Here is a 26239-nt window from a genome sequence, read left to right as displayed (position 1 = left end):
CTTCGATCGGTGAAAGCATTTCTTCAGTCACTTTCGTTGACCACGGCCATGTTGATTAATTCGTTTGCATCAATCAAAAGTGGCAGCTAATTTTATGATTTATGCAAATTTCTAAAGTTTCAGCCCTGAGAAGTGGGTCTAGAGAATGGATACGACGATAAATACAATTTTAGTTTTCACTAAATAAAATTGGCTAAAAAATTAGAGGAGGTTAATGGCTACGAATTCGTAACTTCAGATTCTTGACATTTTATATTGTAGTAATGTAATAGTAAGGTAAGGTAATAGTAAAGGAATCATTTAAAATAAATAAAATATTCATACACACTTTACCAACTACTCGAAATAATCAGCAAAAGTGCATACTAATAAATTCGTATGATTCTGTAAAAGCTTAGTAAACTTTACTTCAAATCTGACTCGCAAACTTTGGAACAGCAACAAGTGGCTGGCTGAACTTCCCGCTCCTGAACAAGGTCCACCCTAATTCAGCAGCAACTGCAGAAGGAAAACGTTGCAGACTTTCAGGCGGCAGCTGGTGTTTACCCTGATTAAAGGAGGGCTTATTATTGAAAACCTAATTCCATTAGTTACCGAAATTACCACTAAATATTAATTATGCCGCGGTCAGTTGCCTGCAACCGCTTCTTGTTTGTACCTGCGCAATGAGAATCTCGGAGAGCCACCAGCATCCACAGCATCCGCGCCAGCTGATTGCTGCGAGTGGATCGCAAGCGCATGGCGTATAAAAGGGACCGAGGCAATAGGATTCCAGTAGTCCTGTTCAGCGATTCCTCCCCAGTGTGTTGGTCCTTAGAGAAGCAAAGGCCGAGGCAGCAGCAGCAACTTTTGCAGTGCAGAGCAAACATTCAAAAGTGCCCAAGTACGTGTGGTTCCAAGTTTAGCTCGAGGCGAAAGTGGGTTGACAGTGCCGTGAATTGTACCAGTTGTACCCAACCCCTTCTAATAAATTAATTCCGTTTCGCCTTCTGTCCCATTCACTAACGCAAACACAAACGCAATCACAAACGCAAACGCACAATTGCAGCTGAACGACTTAAACTCATTTTGGCGCGCCAACCGAAGATATCCGGCTATATCCTGCATCCTGCCAAGGTAGAGTGAAAAGCGCGGAGAAAGGTGAACTGGCAAAGGGTAAGTAATGCGACAAGCGTTTTCGTCTCATTTGATTGCAATTAAAAGAAATTGCTGTAATTGCGAGTTGTGAGTGATGATGAGTGGTGTGTGGTGGTGCATTGGCGCCCGAGCGCCTTACGTTTGAAGGCTTCCGATTCGCCGTGGCATCAACAAGCTGCCAGACGCAGTGAAAGACTTGAGAGGCGCGAACGTGTCAAAGAGAGATGCGGCTGGGACTGAGGCAAATAAAAACAAATGTGAACGAAACTAAAATCCATAAATTGATTTTTCCGCCAGCAAGAGCAAAAAACGAACAAGGAACAACAGACAGAAATGTTGCCCAGATCCGGGTCCAGGTGTCTTCACATTTTTCTACTTACCACGTTGGCCAGCCGAGCCAACCCCAGTAGAGCAGAGCTAGACAATTGCAAAACACAGACGCAGAGGCATCATCCTTAACCCCTGTTCCCGCTCTTAACCCACACAACCAGCTGCCCCTGTCCAAAGCTCCGGCTCAGCAAGGATGTACGAAAGCAGCATGAATGCCATGCCACGCCACACCAACGTGTCGGTGTGTTGGTGTCTGGCCCGCAGCACTTTTCAATGTGTGCCACTGCCTCCCCGTCTGTGTGTCTGTGTGGATTCGAGCTTGTGACGTAATGTTTGGAGGTTTTTGAACTGAAGCACTCTCACAAGCACACGGCCACGCACACATGTACACCGCTGCCCCAGAACCGAAAGCATTGAATGCTTAAGCTCATTACGGCTTCAGCTTTAATAGCCACTTTGCCCAGGGCCATCTATTCTCACCTGTGACGGACAGGACAACTTCGAGCAAACTGCTGCATTCAGATACAAGTTATTGCCTCGTTCAATGCTCAAGTAATGTTTATTGTTGAGCTCTATTTAAATAATGCACTGACATCTTAATTCAGTCCTTATCAAAAGTGGCTATACTCTAGAATAGAATATAGAATACATTTATTTAGTGGCTTTTATTCGCAAACTTCTGCACCAAGTTTGTTTATAAATTCCTTATAATTTCCCAAGCTATTTGAATAAGTTTAAAGTTCACCATTCGCTAAAGTTCCTTTACGTACAACCGTGCTCTTTAAAAGTAGGTATCCGGGTAATTAAATTCCCTAGCTTTAATCGTAAACAAATTAGGACATTGTGATATTGTAAAGTTATTGTTTCCTATAAACTTACTTGTAAATGCTCATAATACTTGCTGGCTTGAAATTTCCCATTGTTAACTACATGATGGATAGAAATCCACTTTATAAAGCTATTCGCATATTTATCAACAATATTTAACAACTCGACTTTCAACTGCCAGACATAACAAAGTGCACTTATCAGTTTCCCTAGCCAGCCGCAAACTATTTATCGCATAGGTCAATTGCCACCTTTCAAGGACGTTCCTCAAAATAGAACTTAACAAAATGGAACTAAGGTAAACTGGTGGGTGGCAGACGAGTTTTCAACACGTAATTGAGTGCTCGAGTGCTGCGCCACAGCCGAAGACATGCAACTTTAATGGGCAGCAGGGCGCCCAAGAAAATTATTGATTCCAATGGGGCGGAAAGTAGGCCACTTCCTGCGGGCAGCACAAATGAATTCGAAAGTCGCCATTTGGCCAGTGAATGCATTTGCAGTGCACTCGAGCTGGGTTAATTATGACAAACCGGAGACATTCGCCCAGGCAATTAAGCCCCTTTGTTGCCAGCCATTTGTCAGGCGGGTGTGGTGGTGGTCTGGACTTGGGTAAACTAAATCCGACCTTGTCCACCTCCCCGGGGCAGCCGATAAATAAGCGTCCGCCGAAAACTAACGAGCGATACATAAATAAGCCAGAAAAAAAAAAACGGTGGAAAAGAGTCAACTGCATTAAATGCCAACTGCAGGGTGAGAAATGAGCCAAGTGCGGAACAAAAAGTGAGAAAGCCAGAGACTGCTAGCGAAGTTAATTACAAATGTCCAATTAGGAAGCTGACAAGGCCGGGCTGTCCAGGAGCGGAAGTCCTCTTTGATGCAATTAAAAACGCATCTGGCCGCAGTGAGCGAAAGTCGAGCAAAACTGCACACTAATCGCAGAAGGCAGCCGAGAATTGCATAATTGGGCCGCAACTAGAACCCATTCTCCAATCTCTGCAATCTCCAATCGGAAAAAGGACCAGCCACAGCATGTGGTGGTTGGTTGGGGCATAAAAAAAGGGTATAGCAACTGCTGCTGCGGCCGAAACTTTTCGCCTGATAATGGCAAAATCGCAGCGCGCTGGAAAGTATGCTACAAATTTTCGGTATTCTCAGTGTTTTGTTTGCTGCTCGCAAACCAAAAGCGCGTCATTCATTCTCTTTGTGATTTGCACAGAACTCGGACTATAAAATACAATTTATGGTAATTTATCTAGATTACCCCTAAGCCCCGTCGTCAATGGGCAAATTTTTTAATTAATAAATAAATGTTGCGGAAATTATATCGCCGTTAGGCGCTGCCGTTGTGCACGTACATAATTACGCGATTTGCCGAGGATTAAGTGCGCCTGACAAATGCTGTGGTGCCGCCTCGCGAGGGTCATTAATGAGCACAAAGCGCCAGGATTCCAGGATACCAGGATACCACCAACTCCTCAAAGCGAGCACACATACCAATACAGTCAGGCCTCCCAAGTCGTTAGAGTCCCCAAACTTGAATGAACTAAACGGCAGAGCAGGCACTAATCGAAATTAATGTTAACTTTTAGGGAAAATGGCAAGTTGTTTCAAAGGAAAATATTAAAGCACAAAAATGTAAATGGATCTGAATGAAATTCAAAGACGAAGTTTTAAAATAAATGATATATATTTTTGTAATTTTTATGGCATGCTCTACTACACATTGAAATATTTCGAAAATGACTAAGGCTAGCATTTAAATCTCCCACAACAGAAAACGAAACAGCTGAACCCAAGTTTGATTTAGAGGAGCCTTCACTGTGGACCCTTAATATTGGGCCATGATTCTTCCTGTCACTTCCGCTCCGAGGAAGCGTGAAAACGCAATCCTCCTCCCCGTTGATTATGATGCTTATGATTTGGAGCCCGGCATTAGACGAGCTCGGCCACAAATGGCCCAAAGGTGTGGGATGCCAACGCTCAAATTGGATGCATAAATATTTCCCTTTCCCTGGATCCGTTGCCTAATTGGCGCGAGGATTGCGCTGGAATTTGCGATTCATTGTGTCCGCCGGCCACTTGTCAGCGACAAATTGCATTTCGAATTCAGCTGGCCAACTGAAGTGAAATCAAGACAAAAGCCGGCGGAACTCGAATGCAATTGTTTCCAGCCAGACGCATGAGGAACGTTGCAATCGCCCCTCGGGCGCAGCTTTGCACACTTCTCAAGTGGCTAAGTGGGTGGAACAGGGAGGAACTGGTGGATCCAGCTGGATGGGTGGTTGCCAGTGGGTTAGGTGACGGGCGGGGCTTAAAAGGATTACGGGCGGGTGGCACAGTGAGAATCCATTAGTAGCGTATACGGTTGTTGATTCCGCCAAAGAGCGTGGCTCGCAATCGCGCCTTCTCCCAGCAACCAGGTGCCACTGGCTAAACGTCGACCAGCTGGGCGGTGGGGAATCCCACGTGGACTCCTACGTTCCTACGTTGGCCATATCATTCACTTTGTTGCTGGAATAATAGATTGACTTAAGCTCTACGTGGAATTGAAAGAACTTGTTAGCCCGTTAGCAGATACGTTTTCTCTCTTCTGTTTTGAATAAGTACAGGATATGGTCATGTTTGCTGTCCTTGTATCCTTGGTAATCCAAGTACAAGCCAACTACATTTTAAGCAAATCAGACCTAGTTAGATAAAGCAAAACCCACTTTTTGTATACTATAGTAGATACATTATAAGTACAATGTGATTTGAATTTTTGCATCGGAGATGTAGTTTATTTAGAGAGTAGGTAAATAAATTACAGCTTTAATGCCCGATGAAGATTTCTCCATTAAAGGCTCTTAGTAAACAATGTTAGTTTCTACTCCGACTGGTTGGGTCAAAACCCTCAAAGGTTTACCATACTCGTAAGGTCGTGAAGGCAATGAATCGTGACCACTTCACGTGACAGGGAAATCGGTGGAAATCATCCGATCAACGGGACTTACGATTTACGAACCGAGAGGCGGTTGCAATAGGTCAATAATAGTAATTCCCCCCCTAATGAACTAATCGCACTAATATCTCGTTAAATTTTTATCAGCACTTGACTTACGAGCTTATTATCAGCGAATGAGTTGAAGAAACTGATGGGAGCGCGCAAAATATTCGCACAGTCGGGTGACACAAAGTACGTATCGGTGATAAGTCCGAAATTCGAACGGGGCACTACAAAAAATTTATTTTTAATTTGTAGTTTTAGTTTAATCAATAGAGCTACTATTTTCTATTTCGTAAGAGATTACGCTTGTGATATGTCTTTAAAAACACTTAAACATAATTGTAGTTATTTATGCCTTTTCCTACTAATCGATAAGGGAACTTTGAACATGATTAAGTATATGTAATTAATTTATGAGACACAGAAAAATAATATTCACTGAAAGGATTCCAAAAGAGATTTAAAGCATTTATATTTCAAATGCTCTCAATTATAAGGCTAATTTATAATAATGATTCCTTAACAGTCTTTGAAACTTCCAAAGAAATGCCGAAGGTATACAAAAGCATTAGTTGCAGTTTTTTTTTTTGAAAACATTGAATATATGTCACAGTCATTGGTTTTTTCTCCCATTGCACGGCCTGATAATAGCCACTCGAAACAAATGCACGGGCGACATCCAGGCCACCCCCACGGCGAATCTCTGCCCACCGCGCGGCCGGTGTCTGTGCTGATATTTGCATTATAAATAATAAAACATAATAATTTGCCTTAATCGAATAATGACCCCCAACCACGGCGATGGCGTCGCTACCACGCTGCGTCGGATCCGCTGGTCTCCGTCGCCCGGACTCCGAGACCAGAATGGTGAGAGGGATGGAACGGGGATGTGGTTAGTGGGAAGTGGAAGTTCCCGCAGGCAAATTATTCAATAAAGGCCACAACAAGAGCAAAGTGAAAAATATATAGAGACCTGTCGCCCGGAAGAAGAGAGGTGCATACATATGTAAATAGTGGGGGGAAGCCAGAAATCCACGTGCTTCAGTCGCAAAGAGAACGCGAGGGAGGGGGGTGGTGGGGCGGGGGGTGTGCGCCAACGAATAACAGAAAATTTAAAATGCTTTGCAAATGCAATTGTGGGCCAGGTACAGTGGGGACAGCGGTAAAGTGAACTGCTAAGCGGAGCATTTGCCATTCACGCATAATTAATTTTCTACGGTTTGTCCACGGAGTGTTTTCTGGCCTTTCTGCATATTTAAGCCGCACTCTTAATACCCTTTAGCTTAGGCGGTATTTGTAATAACTTCCTTTTGTTAACATCTTTTTTTTATAAATATTTAAACTTCTAATCTTGTCCATAATATATTCAAAATGATTATGTTCAAATATAACTACATAATTGATTAAAATAAATGGGCTTATTTGTTTTCCCAAACTTAGATTTTGTTTCTAATCAATTATTTCAACTAGATATTTTAATATTTTAACTACCTTTATTATACTGGCAAGTTATGGTAGTAAGAAACTAAAATGGTGAGAAAGTTCCGCTTAGGAAGGAAGGCCACCTGTTTAAAGGTCTGTTTCATATAGCGTGTGTTCCCTGTGCTGCGCTGATTCACAACAGCTGGACTTGTTTTCGATGCGAAGGCGATGCCAGAAATGAGTGTCCGTGCGCCCGGCCCAGACGCAGATCCCACAGTGCCCGCCAAAAGTCGGTTACCCTCTCTTCACTCCGGATTTACAGCTCAGGTCTGGCAAAACGTGGTGGTGTTCCGAATGTGTCACTAGACTCGGCGGCGATAATTCGAAAGGAAAACAGCAATAAACCCCGAATGCCGAATGCCCTGCTCGTCTGGCGAGGCACGGCACTCGTAAAACAATCAAACGCCTGGCGAGTCGCGGCTCTTAACCAGTTCGCAATCATTTATCACTCCGCGCCTTTGGAGCTGAAGCGCAGGGCACTCGACGAGACACGGCTGTTTGGCTTACTTTGTCATCATCATCATCATCATCATCGTCGACTTGGCGAACTCGAGAATCAGCTGTTGGCGAACGAACCGAAAGCGTAGCGTTTTGCACATCAACATTCGCGCTCTTAAGCGGAGCGGAGCGTCGAGCGTTTCGAAATCAGTTTCAGTACCACTTTGTCCGTTCGCGATTGCGTGCTCCGTACCGTAGTCTTCTCTCCGGCGGAACAGCACCGCCACCAACGCCACCGCCATCAGCTGCTCGGATCCGGACAAAAGAAGAAGAACGTGCCGAACCAAAGTGTCCAAGTGGGTACAGTGTGGTTACAAGCGGGCACCGACCCACCATTAGGGCATGGTCATCGGTTTGGGACACGTGGAAATCCCCCTCATATGTACACATATACATACATATTACATATGTACATATGTAAATATGTATGCGCGGTTGAAAGTCAATTTCCGTTGCCAGCCAATTCGGGAAGTTATTTGTGGTGATTCGGAAGCGCTGCATTGCCAGCTGCACTGAGCGAAATAACTAATACAAAAGCGATTTTAGAATGATCGAAATGGTGTTAAAGTCGAAAGTGACCAATAAAAAGGTCAAGTGCGTGGAGAAGTGATTAGTAAATCAGCGAAATTAGGCGAACCTAAATTTATAATTATTAAAAGAAATGACAACAACTCTTTCGAAAGAACTTCACCATTCATCATAAAAAAATCGGTGGACTTTGCCTGTGGAGGAGAAGTTGAGGGATGCAAACGTACAAGAGACGGCAACCTGCTAATAAAAACCAAAAATGAATTACAAGCCAGAAAACTCCTAAAACTAACAAAAATTGCAGATGAGGATGTAACAGCAAGTGAACATAAAACATTAAACTTCTCTAAGGGAGTTATTTACTGTAACGACCTTAGACACATCGACGAAGACACAATTCTACAAGAACTAAAACCACAAAAAGTATCTGAAGTTAAAAAAATAATGAAACGGCAAAACCCCAACTCTAACTCCGACACCAACAACATCACATTAGTTGAAACTGGACTCATAATTATAACCTTTGAATCGCATAAGCTCCCCGAGATAGTACGAATCGGGTACGAAACAGTCCGAGTACGAGACTATATCCCACTCCCACTTCGATGCAAAAAATGCCTCCGCTTCGGTCATCCAACACCCATATGCAAAAGTGTAGAAACTTGCATCAATTGCTCTGAAACAAAACACACAAACGACGGAGAAAAATGCACAAACGAAAAAAACTGCTTAAATTGCCGAAATAACCCAGAACTTGACCATCAACACAGCCCAATTGACCGCAAATGCCCTACGTTCATAAAAAACCAGGAATTAACAGCAATTAAAACCACACAAAAAGTTGACCATAAAACGGCCCAACACATATATTTCGAACGTCACGGCTTCCAAACGAAAAACACCTACGCCAAAACACTTACAAACGGCACAACCCAGAGGACAACAAACACTCCATCACCTAATATTCACACAAACACAACCCAATCACAACAACAAAATCCGCACCACACACCCAAATCAGCAGCACAAAACACTTCAGCTAAGACACCAACAACTGAACCAGCCAAAACAACCTTACTATCCAACCAACCACACCAACACCACCACCACCACAGCTACGACAAACTAGAAGACATGGATACCGACTACACACCTACCAGAAAACCATCTACGGCATACTCATCACAACTCACAGAAGACCTAAAAATAAAAATCTTCCCTAAAGATAAATCCAATAACCTATCCATAAACCTTAAAGCATCAAAACTAAAGGCCAAAGCCCACAAAAACAAGCACACTAACAACAGCGACAGCGAATCCATATAGAACTCTACACAAAACCCTAACCGTTAACACTACCTTTAAGTAAGTTATAAGCTTTAATTTTCTCACAAATGTCCCTAACTATAATCCAATGGAATCTAAAAGGATATCTAAACAACTACAGCCATCTCCTTATTCTAATCAAAAAATACTCCCCCCACATAATTTCCCTCCAAGAAACCCATATACAATACACTAATAACATTCCAACCCCAATAAACTACAAACTATTAACAAATATTGCCACCAACAGATTTGGGGGCGTAGCACTACTAGTGCATAAGTCAATACAACACACTGTCCTCAACATAACAATCGATATAGAAGCAATAGCCATAAATATAGAATCTAAACTTAAATTAAACATATTTTCCACATACATTTCTCCGACCAAAAACATAACTAACCAGACACTCCATAACACATTTAACATACAACAAACACCCTCTCTAATTACGGGAGATTTTAATGGATGGCACCCATCCTGGGGCTCCCCAACAACAAATAAACGAGGAAAAATAACTCATAGATTCATTGACAACATGCACCTTATCCTGTTAAACGACAAATCTCCCACACACTTTTCAACACACAATACATACACACACATAGACCTCACACTCTGCTCTCCAATCCTAGCCCCCCACGCCAAGTGGAAAATACTAAACGATCTTCACGGTAGCGACCATTTCCCTATTATCACAACACTATTCCCAACAACCAATCCACAAAAATTCTACAGACCCTTTTTTAAACTCAAAGAAGCCAACTGGGAACAGTTCAACGCTCTTACCCACCAAACCAACAAGAAATACCCCACCTCCCACAACGTAAACAAAGAAGCCGCTCTAATCAATAGAATCATCCTTTATAGCGCAAACCTCTCCATCCCACAAACCTCACCTAACACACATCCATACAGGGTTCCATGGTGGAATAAACACCTCGACCAATTACGTAAAGAAAAACAACTTGCCTGGAAAAAATTAAACCGCACAATTACTGTTGACAACATTCTAGACTATAGACGCAAAAACGCAATATTTAGATACGAACTAAAAAAGAGGAAAAAAGAAGCTTCCAGCTCTTTCACCTCAACCATCCATCCCACTACTCCCTCATCCAAAATATGGGCCAATATAAGACGCTTCTGCGGACTTAACCCAGCAAAACAAATTCATGCCATCACAAACCCAGTAAATAACGAGACTACATTGGCTAGCAACGAAATTGCTAACATATTCGCACAACATTTCTCTGACCTCTCCGGCGACTGGAACTTTTCAGAGGAGTTCCGGAACAATAAATATAGAAATAACATACATCTCTACACCCCCTCTCCAATAGCCCAAACCATAGAAGAGAACATAACGTATCTAGAACTTAGCTCAGCACTACAAACATTAAAAGGATGTGCTCCAGGACTAAATAGAATCTCGTATCAAATGATCAAAAATAGCTCCCACACAACAAAAAACCGAATAACGAAACTATTTAATGAAATATTCAATAGCCACATACCTCAAGCCTACAAAACAAGCCTAATCATCCCAATCCTTAAGCCAAACACCGACAAAACGAAAACTTCCTCATACCGACCCATCTCCCTCAACTGCTGTATAGCAAAGATACTTGATAAAATAATTGCGAAAAGACTCTGGTGGCTAGTGACATACAACAACCTAATTAACGACAAACAATTCGGGTTCAAAAAAGGCAAATCGACTTCGGACTGTCTACTCTATGTAGACTATCTCATAACGAAGTCAAAAATGCACACCTCCCTCGTCACTCTTGATTTTTCAAGAGCCTTCGATCGAGTAGGTGTGCACTCCATAATCCAGCAATTGCAGGAATGGAAAACGGGTCCCAAAATAATAAAATACATTAAAAACTTCATGAGCAACAGAAAAATAACTGTCCGCGTCGGTCCGCATACATCAAGCCCGTTACCCCTATTCAACGGAATCCCCCAAGGTTCACCCATATCCGTAATACTTTTCCTCATAGCATTCAACAAATTATCCAACATCATATCCCTACATAAAGAAATTAAATTCAACGCATATGCCGACGACTTCTTCCTTATAATAAATTTCAACAAAAACACAAATACAAATTTCAACTTAGACAATCTATTCGACGATATAGAAAATTGGTGCTCCTACTCAGGGGCATCGCTTTCCCTATCCAAATGTCAACACCTCCACATATGCAGAAAACGTCACTGCACATGCAAGATAAGCTGCAACAACTTCCAAATTCCTAGCGTTACGTCCTTAAAAATTCTAGGAATAACCTTAAACAACAAATACAAATGGAACACACACATAAACCTACTTCTACCCAAACTACACAACAAGCTAAATATAATAAAATGCCTATCTAGTCTTAAATTTAACTGCAACACGCATACACTACTTAATGTCGCAAAAGCAACAATTATAGCCAAACTAGAGTATGGTTTGTTTCTGTACGGCCATGCTCCCAAAAGCATTTTAAACAAAATAAAAACACCGTTTAACTCCGCTATCCGTCTAGCTCTCGGCGCATATCGCTCTACCCCAATAAATAACTTACTTTACGAATCGAATACTCCCCCCTTAGAAATGAAACGAGACCTTCAAATAGCCAAACTATCCCAAAACCTAATCCTCTCCAAAAACACACCAATACATAAGTTCTTAAAGCCTAAAAAAGCTAATAAGAAAAAAACATCAACAATAGACCGAACAATCAAACTTAGCCTAGAACTTAATCTACCCTACAAACCAATAAAACTCCATAAAAACAAACCACCATGGACCCTCCCCAATCTAATAGACACGTCACTTAGAATCCATAAGAAAGAACAAACATCTCCAGACCAATACAGAAAATTATACGAACACACAAAGAATAACCTCAAAACACACAATTTCATATTCACTGACGGTTCAAAAATTAATTACACAATATCATTCGCCATTACAACGGAGACAGACGTCTTGAAATACGGCATACTGCCCCCATATTCATCCGTCCTCACCTCCGAAACAATCGCCATCCTAGAAGCAATAGAACTTACTAAAAACCGAAGAGGCAAATTTATTATCTGCTCCGACTCCCTATCAGCAGTAGATTCAATTCAAAACACAAATAATAACAGCTTTTACCCAAGCAGAATACGATCGCTAATAACGCAACACGCACCTAAAATTAAAATAATGTGGATTCCTGGCCATTCAGGAATAAAAGGAAATGAATTAGCCGATCAAGCTGCAAAATCAGCAAGCAGTATGCCACTTATCCTCACCCCAAACATAAATACCACAGATATAAAAAAACACCTTAAAGCCGACCTTGCGACAAAACAGAAAGAACACATAATAAACTGCAGTCCATGGTACCAATCTATTAACACGAACACCTCACACCCATGCGATTACCTTAAACAATCCCACCCAAATTGGACCAGACTCGACCAAATAAAAATAATACGACTTCGACTAGGACACACAAACATAACCCACCAACACTACCTAAATCCCAATTCAATACCAACTTGCCCGTTTTGCCAAGGTGATATTTCTTTAAACCACATATTTAACTCATGCCCATCCCTCCTACAAACCAAGCAAGATATATTTAACAACACCAACCCTCTAGACCTTCTTAGCAAACCCAATCCAGATAACATACAAAAACTCATACTTTTCCTCAAAAAAACTAAATTATACCACAAAATCTAAAAACAAAACAGGCATTTGTACATAACAAGCCAGCAATTAGTTACCAAATTAGATATTAACTAAATTAAGATATAATAACATTGTAAATAAATATAGCTGTAAGCCCCGTAGCTAATGCTATACTATCTAAGTTAGTCTAGTTTTGTAAACTATTCTATCTATCATAATAATAATAATAATAATAAATCAGCGACATTCGTAGCGAGCTACAAAGACAGAAAGAAGTGTAAATATTTCAAATATTTAGTAATTAAATTAGACACACATAGTCGATAATCTAATATAAATATAAGATATACGAACAAGGTGTTTTACACAATAAACAATACGCTTGAATTTCAACATTATTCCAAGCACGACTCTTCAAAGGTTTCTGTAAACCCATTTTAAAAATCTGTGTTACTGTGCCAATGCAACTTTATAAAAAGCGTGTACAATATTCAATTCAACTTATTTAAAAATGACCATCATTGATTTAAAATCTTAATTCCAAGAGAACGAAACATAAAAACAATGCAATGATGAACGATAATGAGTCTTGAGTAAACCATTCAAAGTAACATTTTGATCAAACCCGTGAGCTCCCACAATTGCATGTTTGCTTTTAAATTATTTTATATAAAATATTAATAAATTTACAAAACCGAACGAAACAAAAAAACAATACAATTATCAAAGATAATAAGACTTGACTAAACCATTCAATGAAATGCAGACAAAGTAACATTTTCTTCAAACCCGTGAGCTCCCACAATTTTATGTTTCCTAATAAATGAGCTGTTTTTTTTTTTTTTTTTTGTGTAGCCGCTGTCTAGAATCCGTCTTATCGCAGTTTTAACACTCATCGAATAAAGCGAACACCCCACTCCATTTACGGGTATTTATCTGGGCGAAGACCAAACACCCCCGCAACCGATTGTGGTCGGGCAACCGGCGACCATGACGCCAATCTCAAGTGTTCTGGCGATTCATTGCGATCCGTGAAGCACGGGAAGATCGGGTTCTTTGACAGTGGGTTATTATCTCTGCTGGTTGTGCGAATGTAAAACTCAATCTTAATGGGCGTGGAAAATCTACCTTAATTTGCAAATTGATTAAATGCAGTGATTAGGCATTTTAAATTCAATTGGCCGGCATATCAGCGAGCGATCTAATTAAACGATAGGAAATGGGGAAAAACTGTTTGCGCACGACATGTTTTTCGCGAAAGAAAAACAGTTTCATCTCGCGGCGGCTAATGGCATTAAGCTATCGAAATGCACGTGCCAAATGAGCCAGTGAAACTTTCAGCGCAATATAAAGCAAAGCCACCCTCCAACCCCCCCCCCCCCCCCCAAAATAGTGACCCAAATGCAATCGGAATCCGAAACCGGAATCCGGCATTCCAATTCCACTCCAAGCCACTCAATTTATTTGGCGACGCACTCGCACAAAGTCAGTCAACTGGCGCAGATTGCATTTGCCAAGGCCCCAGGTCAAATGCAAATCCATAGCCAAATCCAAATCCGTTGCTAAATCCAAAGCTAAAGCTTAAACTAAGCTGAAGCTACAAAAAATAAAAAATATAAAAAAACATGAAAATCCGGACTCGGAAATCCGCGCAGAGCAACAAGTGGCATTGGGGGCGCTTAAATTCAACTCAATGGCTTTATTAAAGCAAATTTGCGATGTCACAAAAGCAGCAGCAGCAGCAGATGGAAATTCGCTTGTAATCAGACCAGTCAACAAGCTAATTAAGGCACATTAATATCGGGTTTACCCAAAACCACAGCATTTCGGTTTGTTCTGAAATCAGAATCAGGCTACCGAAATCCAATGGGAATTATTCAAAGTGTAATATTCGTACTGTTTAATTTATGAAGCTTTTTGCTAGCTTGTCTTATTATTATTAACAGCTGGTTAACCAATAAAATTAGCCAATATATACAGATTGTTGACAAAAAACGAGCAGATGATTTATGGCTGAAGGGTTGTAGATTACACTGCAATTTACTCATTTATTTTCCCATTTACTAAAGCAGTTTAATCTGAACTAGTATGCCGCACATCTGCTTACTATTTGCGTAGAACAGCACGTTTGGTGGCAACTGAAACGAATTTGAATACCAGCTGTTCTAGCTCAAAATAATCTCACCTTGTAGATACATATATGTATATATATACATACATATATCTCCGTCTTTCGATAGGCACTCAAGTTCATGGCCAACACACAATAGCCTCGTTAGCAATATCATTTCAATTCAAATGGTTTGTAAACCACAACGTTAGTTACTTATTTTAACCGCAAAGTACATGGATGTTTTAGGCACACAGAGCTGGTTAGCTAATGGTTAACTAATATCCGAATAAAGCCCGAATTAAAAAACTCAATTGATTATTGTGATATTTGCTTGCTTGCAGAAGAACCGCTTTCGAATATCAGTTTTAAGCAACCACGACTGCCCCGAAGGAATAGAGTGTTATATCCAGCCAGCAACTAAACGGCACCACCGATCAGTCCGTCGCACCACCTGTTCCAGCTGCGAGTAGCACCACTTTCCAGCACCCACCCACTAGATGGACCTGAAGCACAGTGCGGGTGGAGCTGGCGAGAACAGCGAGACCTTCATTGCCACCAGCAAGTCCACAGACATGATCACGCCCAAGGAGAAGGAGGGCAAGGGGCTGAAGGTGGCGGGTGGCCATAACCCCCCAGCCGAAGGTGAGTCATCATAATCCTCATTATCCAGAAAGACTCTGATGGAAAGGCTCCGAAAAGCATATCTTTATCCTAACTTGAGATATTATACTATTCTTGCACTTTATGTACTTTCATTTGACGAAGAAGCATGCTTCAAAAACCAAACAAAACTGGTATCCAAGATACGAGTATCTCCAAATAGAACAGTAATCTTAACAACTAGGTCAGTTATCAATACCAAATTTCAAAGATCAAAAACACTGATATGATATGGTATTGGAAATAGTTGTTAGGGGTAGCAACAGTGCGTTGTGGAAAAAGTTAAATCTGCGAGTCTAAAGTAAAGTTAGGAATCAAAGTATAGATAGTTGGGCATCAAAGTAGTTCGATATCGAAAAGCACTTGAAAACGTCGAAATGTAATCAATTTTCCTGCCAATCGAAAACACAACAGGTGTGGTATCATATTTAAGCGAAACGATTGAAGTCGTGCTTTTCAAATAGATATTAGATACTTTCGAATCTGACCTTTACCACATATCCTTTAAAATATCTCTGGGCATGCTTTTCAAATAGATATTAGATACTTTCGAATCCGACACTTGCTATGACAACCGTTTGAATGCCAGCGACTGCCATCCGAACCCAATCCTGTGAGTCCTGCCGTCCGCTCGTTCACTGGCGACAGGTGATGTGGGTGCAATGCCACCATTGCTTACTACAACACAGCACTCGCCTAGTTGGCATTTCAAGCCGAACAGTCGCGCAGTTGCCTTGCCGCTGCAGCTGAATGTGCACCTGCACTTTGCATGTCGGACGCGAACGAGCGGTTTGGCCTAACTGCGCCTCCAGGTAGGCAATAGTATCGTGTCTGTGATTGTGTTGCGGCTGCATAGATGTATGGGTGCGTGGTGCGGGTGTGTAAGAGTGTGGGTGTGCGAAGAGCTGGCATTCGGGTGCAGTATGCAATCCAGGCACCACACAACCACCACACACAAATGCACTCGGCGAGCCTGCCAAAACCAAAGCCACAGCCGCACATTCACTTAAAAGCAGGCCAGCCGCAAGCACTGCAAGAAAAAAGATTCACCTTTGATTAACTATGAACTAAAAATACAAGATCTACATAAGCAAATGTATTTTATACAAAATCGAACTTTGTAACTCTTCTGTGAACCTGAAGAAGTTCATCTATATATTTTAATTACATCACTGGGCCATCTTAAATAATTATTTTTTTAATAGTAATACCCTATTTTTCTTCCTGTGCACTGTAAACATATGTGTGGCCATTGTACCTGGCTGTGTTTGTGCATACACGTGCTTTAACTGAAAACTGAAAAATACAAATAAAGCAGGGCATCAAAGCGTTTTGTACTTTCAATGCCATGCAAGCCGAAAAGTTAGTGACGTCGCCTGTGAATTGTCACAAATTGGAACGAGAAAGATGGTTAAAAATAGAACCAAAGCCTACATATATACTACATACATATATAAGCAATCCGATGCACGCGATTCCATAGTGATAGCCATTTAATACGAGGTGCAAACTAAATGCATTTCAATAGCTGTGCATTTAGATCACACCCGTTCTATTTGTAATCAAACATTTTAATCATAAGGATCTCCTGGGACAATTGAACGTTCCCACAAATGGCCGAATCAAAAATGCCTTTAAAGCCAAGGATTTCCTCTCCATTTGAACAGAAATTTATTCAAATTCGATTTAGGTCAAAGCAAAAATAGTTGCTTAAATGAACCTCGTTAGCGAAAATCACGGTGTCCATGAATCGAAAATAATTAAGCTATTTAAACAAGTCGACCAATAATTTCAAATTTCGAGGAAACCTTTTCCAAAGGATAACCTCATGGGGCCTAATTTCATCTTATTCAGGATATTTTGCTCACGAATCACACATTAAATATATATTCAAAACAAAATAATTGCAGCAAAACAAAATTATTTAAATTACTCAATAAATTGAAATTTTGTATAACTTCAAACGTTATTATGGATAATGATAATACCATATAAATTTAGAGACATAAGCTGGCTAGTATGACTAACAAGATTGCCATTGGAGGCCTTTAAGTTGGAAATTTAGAGAAGTACCGAAAAACCCTCAAGGCCGCGACGTCACTAGGCAAACAGAAAGGGCGGATTAACTTGTTACGATAATGGGGCGATGGTGGTGGGCGCCATCATTTGCATGGATATTAGCTTCGGAAAAGGCCTTAGGCGCGAGTGGAAGTAGTGAAGAAGTAGTGAGTAGTATATGTAATCCCGGCCCCTGATCCAGTTAATCCGGTGCAGCTCTACACGGGGTCCTCCTCCGCAGGATGGTCGGATGCGATGCGATGGAATGGGGAGCCTTGGGCCGCGTCATGAGCACTCTGAAGTGGCTTTCACCTGGCTGGCATTCAATTTCCACTTTCTATTTCTTAGGCTACAAAGTCTACGCCCGACGCTGGGCGGTGCTCATCCTCTTTGTGTTCTACTCATCCTCGAATGCCATGCAGTGGATACAATACACCATCATCAACAACATAATAACCCGGTGAGTGAACGGGGCTGCGAGGGCGGATCGTGCGGTTCCGGAACATCGCGTCGCATATTTCGTTAAAAGTTTTCGAAAAGCTCATTAAACAACTTGACTTTGGGGCTGCATAAATTAACTTCAAGTGCATTCTTGCCCACAGAAATTTCCCCTTTCTAATCGCCGCTTTGTCCTATCCTGCAGCTACTATGGCATCAGCGACAAGTGGGTGGACTGGACGTCCATGATTTATATGATCCTGTACATACCGCTCATATTCCCAGGCAGTTGGTTTTTGGATAAAGTGGTAAGTACAGTGACAGTGGAGCGAGAAATAGTTTATAATTACTTCCACTAAATTAAGAAGTACATATTGATACCTATGATTAGTATTCAATATATTATTATTACTATTACTTTATGACTTGGCCAGTGTGGGTAAAAGAAGGAGATATTTCAACTTTTTTTTTGGCACACTGTTAGAAAATGAAAAATAAAATCGAATCATGATTAATCCCAACTTTCTAGCTTATATAGTTCCCGAGAACTTGACGTTAATACATACGGACATACGGACAGACTTTCAAACGGACAGAGGAACGGACGGACGGACAAGCAGGCGGACATGGCCAGAGCGACTTGAACAGTGATCCCGATAAAGAGTATCAAATAACGCCTTATTTTATATGTTTTATAACTTTTTCATCTCACTTAAAAGTGACACGTGCCATTATTTATAGCACCAACTGTTTCATGTGCTTGTCATCAACAGGGTCTTCGCATCACCGCTCTAGTTGGAATCGTCGGCACTTGTGTGGGTGCCTGGATCAAGGTCTTCTCGGTGGACCCGTCGCTCTTCTACGTCAGCTTCATTGGCCAGTCGATCGTTGCCCTGGCCCAAGTGTGCATCCTGTCGCTTCCCGCGCGCTTGGCTGCGGTATGGTTCGGTCCGGACCAGGTGTCCTCGGCCACCAGCGTGGGAGTCTTTGGCAACCAGGTGAGTGGAACAAGCATAAGCCGCGTGGCCGTCGTCGTGAATGGGATACTGTAATGCCATGTACGCCGCTCCGACATTGTCTTGTGAGTTAGTGAGCCGTTGAATTTGCATTAACACAGAAAAGGCAGTGGCCCGCCTCCGACCCATTTCGTTAGATTGATGCAGCAAGTCGGGCAAGGTCAAGTTGGGACGTGGGCCTAGCCCACTTCCGGAGCGGCGGAAGTGGCTTGCTCGGACATTTTCGAGCCGGGTGTCCTGTGAATCCTGGCCAGTCAATCATGAAATTGCCCAAAAGAGTTACCCGAACTGGCGCACAAGTTAAACAAAAGCGACAACGACAGGGTCGTCCCGTGCCACGCCTCGTTCCGCCTCAATGGCTCCCGAATGCGGGCAATGCATGCGGAAGGCTCTTTGAGTGGATTCAATTTGGCGCACTGCATCCGCATCTCTGGCCAGCGGCAAGAGGTTCAATTTATTCAGCAGCGACAAACAAACGAAATGACCTCTCCGAAATTCCCCGAGCTTAAGTGATTGCCCGAATACCTTCACCGTCGTCATCTTCCAATGGGGCTGGACAATTGAAATGTCGCCGTTGGAGGAGCAGCAGCAGCAGGAGGAGGAGGCTGGACGAAATGGGCCGGGCTGCGCTGAGGTGGGGTGACATGCATTATGCGGTTGCAAGTGCACAACTCGAGATGGCGGCCAACCGACTAGTTGAGTTCTTGACTTTCGAACTGCATGAGAATGGGAATGAGGCAATTCTAAAAGCCACTGACAATTTTTATTAGCCATCAACGAATTTGGAATGTATTTGGGGAAAGTGGTTTATCTACTTGTTTCCCCAAATTAAGGACAATTTGCAGTTGAAGCCATTAGATGCATTTAGCTTGTTTCACTACAAATGCACATTTAGTTGTTTTGTAGCAGAATAAGAAGGTCTTAAATACATTTATCTACTAGAAATGGACTAAAAATACAATTGAATTTAAATTTAAGATCAATATAAAATACCCATTTGTTGAATGATATATGTAGCATACCCTAAATAGTTGCACATGCCACAGCAATGCAGATTGGCTGCACTTTTTGGTTTCGACAGGTTATGGGCTTAAACACCGCAAAACAATTAGGTCGCTTGCTTAGCCATCAGGCAGCAGTGTCAGGTGGGCCGGTGATGAATGACAATGCCACCGGGGGGATGGAGGACGGAAGAGATGCCTGGGAATGGGGAAGTGGAGGTAGTGGAGGAGGAGGAATGTGGGCAAAAGGCGGCTGACATGGGATGTGGAGCAGTTTGCTCTTTATGTTGATTTACGAGCGCGTCGGGCAGGAGGACTGAAAGTGCAAATATGGGGCTCAAATATCCAGAGCTGGCTTGCACCTCCACTTCCACTTCCATTTCCACGTGTGCACCCACTGACATCCCGGCAAGACACATTGCATCCTAAACGCACCTGTGTGTCATATTTGCCTTTCACTCGAGTGCAGATGAAAAGGCTTATAATTTCCGTTTGTCCCAGGTAGGAAGTCACAATGGGATGTGACATTGTGAGGCAATGTGATGAGGATGAGGATGAGGATGGGGATGAGGACGAGGACGAGGATGGGGCGATGATGTGGAACAGTGGGCCGGAAGGCGAAGGGCTTAAAGCCAGTCCGGGTAATCTCTTGTCGAAATGCCAAGCCGAACTTGTGCCCAAAAAAAAAGAGCCTTCATAAAAAACGCAGCGTGGGGCCACGTAGGTGGCCCACATACCGTGTGACATTGAAAGCGAACGCCCAGCCACCACCGGGCCACCACCCACTCTCAATCGCCTTGGCAGCCTTATCTGGCAAGGACGACGCACCACACGCTCTTGGAGCATCCCGCCACCCCCCAAATCTCTGATTTCTGACTGGCTGAGCCGAGCTGAAACGGATTTGGCGGAGGAGCATTGTTGCCAGAGTGCTGAGCAAACACAGTTTCTTATCCCGCCGCCTCTTTCATCCTCCACCACCACGTTTGCTTTTTTTTCCGGATGGCCATGTAAACACGGCCGGAACAAGTTGTGCCGCCAAGTCGAGAATAACGTTCTCCAGGGCCGCCAGCGAACATTCCGCCGGATTGGCGAAGCTTCCAACCCTCAAAACGAGGCTCAGACGTTCGATCCGTCTCCAGCCGACTCAAATATTTACTCCCGATGCCATGCCTGAGGGGGGCTCAGACTGCAGCCTAGGGTCCCACTCGAATGTCCTTTTGCGTTCCCTCGTAAATGCCCAAATGGCCGGAACAAAGGGTACGGACAACGGACGGGGAATTGGCAATGGAGATGGAGCTGGTGCTGGAGATGGAGATGAGCTTCTGTCATCTGCCTGGTTTATGACCCACCACTGGAATACTTTTATGCAAATGGCTGCAATTCTATGAATTTGCTCGGACTCACTTTGCCCAAGTATTTCAAAATCACATTTCTGTTTCAGTCGGATATAGCAATCCAATTTTCATTGCCGAATCAAGCGGATTTATTTAAATTTATCGGTTTCAACAAACTGGATCCTTGACATTTATCGCGTAAGGATTTCCATAGCAGAGTTATATGAAAGAATTTCGTGGGAAATATTTCACACTCATAACGTTTGAATAGCCAGGCAATTTTAATTATAAACATACAATTTTGGAACGCATGATTTTCTACCTGAAAGGGGTTTCCACAAAGAAAAATCCCACCGCCGCTGCTGCGTAATCCGCGGGAAATTCTTCAGGGAAAACCCAGATGAATGCGAAATATTCGGCTTACTCCGATAATCTCGATCCTTGTCCATGGAGTGGAACGGCAATCTGCTAAATAAAGATGGCACAGGGAAAACTGATTATGTTTGCGTGCTCCATTAAATGGTGGGGCCATCCCGAATCACGGACCACCTGCAGCTCCGGACAGCTCGGTGTCTGTTTGGTCACGATAGTGGCGAAGGTCAGTGGGAATTGAGTTCGCTCCCCTGACCGCCATTGGTTCTCCTTTGTTGTGGGTAAACCAAAAGCTATTGCCAAAAAGAAATGCTCCACTGGGTTGAATTGTGTGTGCGGAGCTGAGCTGCTCGGCCGGCTGGCATTTTCTTTTGTTTGCCTAAATGAGAACAATCGGGACTCAGGTGATTATTTTTGCACAAAAAGCGAGGTGTTTCAATTTAATTAAAATATAAACACACGCCGAAGGCCTTTGCTAATTAAATAATATGCAATATGCGACTGGATTAAATGCACTTGGTGCTTTAACATCACTTCCGAGCGCATTTGATTTTAATTTTACGCCACTAAAAGTGCTTGGACCGTAAATCCAATTTATTTTCCCGACTGTCAAATGTCAGTGGGCCCTAAATACCGTCACTGCCGCTAAAACCGATTTATGGCCACCGAAAAAAATGGTTAATAAAATATCATTATCACCTGGGGCGCTCGACTGAAGGATACCCTATAATCGATTGTATACTGCTGAAAAGATACATGTAGTTTGTGCTCAAGGTTCTTGTGATTAAAAACGCTTTTATTTACATCAAACTGATTGAGCGATTTACGAGCATACATTTTGAGATACGGAAAATGCTACTTTTCCCGTCCATTACATAATCCACATGATACCCCGTCGTCGGTCATGCACAAAAATCAAGGAAAACAACTAAAAATTGCATAGCTCAACTTTTGTGCGGAAAAAAGTGGAGCTGTCTCTGTTGACCCGGGTGTACATACATCTATTTTTTGTCCTGGAACAGCGCCGCAAACTTTGACGAAAACAAAAACAGAGAAGCAACTGAGGAGAGCAGTTAGTGGGGAAACCGGCATAGGAGAAGCAGGAGTATGCATCTATCCGGGCCAGGCCCACCATAAATCAGTTTCACAGTTGCAGCGTGAATAGTCGTAACACACGTCCACGGTGTCGGGGGGGGGGGGGGGGGGAGAGGGTGTGTTGCTGAGTGAAAGTCCGGAAGCGGAGCAAAAACAGACGCGGATTCAGAGACAGCGGCGGAACCGGAAACAGATTTCGCTTTGAGCAACTTGCGTACTATCGAACAACCCGCCCCTCTCTTTTCTTCTTGCAGCTGGGCGTGGCCGTGGGCTTCGTGCTGCCACCCATGCTGGTGCCCAATTCACCGGATCTCGAGACGGTGGGCAGTGATCTGCAGATGATGTTCTATTTGGTGGCCGGGCTCACCTCTATCCTGCTCGTCCTGATGGTGATATGTAAGTTTGAGACTTTAATTCACATCAATTTCACAATTGTACATTTCAATAAATATGCGAAATAGCCTTTAAGAGCCATCAAAATATTTTACACCTTTCGTTTAATCTTTAAAAATGTTCATATCAAATGTACAACATATCTTTTATACAATGTTTTTATTGAATTTAATATAATAAAATACTTTTGAGTATATTATAAGCCAGCCCATCAACCAAATAGTGAAACACTTTTATTGTTCTTACTGTAATAATTATTTTATTTAAGCAACCGATTGAACCGCACTCTCTCGCTGCCCGCAAGCGAATAATTTCGATTACTCGATAACATGCATGTGAGAGCCATTAACCAAGAGAACAGTAATAGAGCGCATTCTCTCTTTCCATGATCCTCTTTAGCTTCATCACTCTCACATACATAAACACAACTTTGCATATGTGTAACTTTCGTATTTTTAACAGTTTCAAACTAAATGCATATGCCATAAACCATTAGGTTTGAACAGAAAGCATTAAAAGTGATAATCCCATAATAAATGTCTACTTTTGGCAGTTTTCCAGGACAAACCACCCACTCCGCCATCCGCCGCCCAGGAGGCAGCCCAGCTCTTGGAAAGTTCCGAAGCGGAGCAAGTCAGCTTCATGCAGTCGCTGAAGAACCTGATGACCAACCGGAACTTCATCTTCCTGCTCCTCTCGTACGGCATCAATGTGGGCGTCTTTTACGCCATTTCCACGCTCCTCAATCCGGTACGAACATACTTCGCATACTTCCACTCGATTAATGAGCGGCTGCTAATGGGGTCTTATTGCTGGGATCTGTTTCCAGGTGGTGCTGAAGTATTATCCCGGCCACGAGGTGGACGCCGGACGTATTGGGCTCAGCATTGTGCTAGCCGGGATGCTGGGCTCCGTGGTATCGGGCATTGTGCTGGATAAGACGCACAAGTTCAAGTGAGTACAGCCGCCACAAGCAGATTTCAAGGGCTTTTCCGAGCGTGTTCGAAACTCATTACGCATACGCCATGTGGCCCCGTCGAAAATGGGCTGCTTGAGAAAGTTTTAGCACAGCAGTTGCACAACTTGTTATTAATTGAATGAGGGGCTCTCAATGCTTAATGAGCGGTACTCAATGTGGTTAACCTCCATTCCATCCAGGGAAACGACGCTGGCGGTCTACGCGCTGTCCATGGTGGGCATGTGGATCTTCACCTTCACCTTGGACACGGGGCACATCGCGGTGGTCTACCTGACGGCCTCGCTGCTGGGGTAAGTCCAATCCAGCAAGTTGGTTTAGCTACTGTCTTCCTATTGGAAGATAAATCTATGTATATCAGTAGAATGCAATCAAATCTTAAATGTTTTCCCTGTGGCTCAATCCCTCTCACAGCTTCTTTATGACTGGTTACCTGCCGGTGGGCTTCGAGTTCGGCGCCGAGCTGACCTTCCCGGAGCCGGAGGGCACCTCCTCCGGACTGCTGAACGCCTCCGCGCAAACCTTCGGCATATGCTTTACGCTCTTCTACTCGGAGCTGTTCACCACGTTCGGCGACATAGCCGCCAACATAACCATGGCCGTGATGCTGATTGTGGGCACCATTATCACGGCCATCACCCAGTCGGATCTGAGGCGCCAGAACGCCCAGGTGCCGGCCAGCGGACAGGCTGGCAATCCATAGGAAACTCAGGCCGGCACGGCGACCGTCTTTTATGTATAGTATTCCACGCATATCGTTTTACTATTTAATTTATTTAGTTGTTTACTGTACATTCCGTTGTAGCCTTAAGTGTTGAATTTTAAACTGTTCATTAAAGGTGCATAGCAACATACACACGAACACGACACGCACACAACATGCGAATACAAACACGAACACGAATATGAATATGAGTAAGCTTAGGCAATTATTTTTTCAATTTTATATTGGCCACCGATTACGGTTTAGTGCTTAGGTTAGATGAATCCAAATTCAGCAGCCCCGAGACTTGCATCGAAATTCAGCTTTATCTTTGCGTTGCCACTGCACTGCAACACCAACTAACACAGGCAAGCCACACAGTACAGACAAGACAAGACAAGTCCTGACAAGACTAGTCAAGACAAGACATGTTACGTATATGGAAATATGCCCAGTATTATAGCCCTAATATTCTAGCGAACGTTGACAGTTTGATTGCTAAGCGGAGTATCCAAAGCAGTTTGAGGCAGTGTATCCGAATCCAGCGAATGCCGAATTACCAAACAGTAGCTACGCTGCTCTCGCCTTCGATTGATGTTCCCCCCTCCTTCCGCCTTCTGCAACAGAGAGTGTACATAATTTATATACATATATAATTGCATTCCAAACCCGATCCACCGAGGGCGCTGCTACTGTTGTACAAAGCACAAGTATATCCTGCATATCTGGCAAACTGTAATATTTTGGATGTTGATTTACAACTAACAGCAGATTCAAGTCAAAATATATACATACATATATACCTATACGAGAAATATATATCTATACATTTGATAGTGTTGTGAACTAGAGGAACCCACACTGAACACTCCGCCGGCGGCAATGCGTAATCCACTTTTGTAGATAGCCTTTAGGCCGACCTTTAGGCCAAGTGACAAACGCAAGGAAGTTACAATCTTCCACCCAGAGTCAATTGAGATGGCCAAGGAGCAGACACACTGACTACCTGACATGAACCACCTACACAGTACAGAAAACCTGGTGCCGAAGCCGAGATGGGCACTAGAACAGCCGGCGTCGTGATAACACGCAAGCTTTAACTTTCACTTGTTGTTAGATTCCGGATGGTCAGAGATAAAAAGATAGTTAACACGCGGAAGCCACGTAGCGATTTCTTCTTAGCCACGAGTTCTTGCAAAACGATATACATATGTGAATGTAAATGTGTACTACGTGTATAAAAGTATTCAATAAACTATATTAAATAATCAGTGTACAATTGGCGTTAGTT

General features: G+C 42.8%; 1 protein-coding gene across 4 annotated transcripts, besides 1 other annotated feature; it reads left to right on the top strand.

Annotated features, from left to right (window-relative positions):
* Positions 1-776: 776 nt before the first annotated feature.
* Positions 777-26223, top strand: HisT (Histamine transporter). Of its 4 annotated transcripts, none has more exons than NM_001201944.2 (11): positions 777-883; positions 1049-1155; positions 15244-15544; positions 17969-18080; positions 18264-18366; positions 18832-19056; positions 23131-23272; positions 23823-24019; positions 24099-24223; positions 24428-24538; positions 24660-26223. In NM_001201944.2, exons 3-11 carry the CDS (start codon positions 15400-15402, stop codon positions 24946-24948), a joined length of 1449 nt encoding a protein of 482 aa, NP_001188873.1. In that variant the 5' UTR covers positions 777-883; positions 1049-1155; positions 15244-15399; the 3' UTR covers positions 24949-26223.
* Positions 7884-13016: a mobile genetic element.
* Positions 26224-26239: the final 16 nt, after the last annotated feature.

This window comes from Drosophila melanogaster, chromosome 2R, assembly GCF_000001215.4.
Source record: "Drosophila melanogaster chromosome 2R".
Taxonomy (NCBI): Eukaryota; Metazoa; Arthropoda; class Insecta; order Diptera; family Drosophilidae; genus Drosophila; species Drosophila melanogaster.
The sequence above is the reverse complement of the archived record's forward strand: the minus strand, read 5'-3'. Positions and strand labels throughout refer to the sequence as shown.

Coding starts and splice junctions, on each gene's coding strand:
- HisT (NM_001201944.2), top strand. CDS start 15,400: ATGGACCTGAAGCACAGTGCGGGTGGAGCTGGCGAGAACAGCGAGACC. Junction 15,545..17,968: donor CCATAACCCCCCAGCCGAAG/GTGAGTCATCAT, acceptor TCTATTTCTTAG/GCTACAAAGTCTACGCCCGA. Junction 19,057..23,130: donor TGGGAGTCTTTGGCAACCAG/GTGAGTGGAACA, acceptor TTCTTCTTGCAG/CTGGGCGTGGCCGTGGGCTT.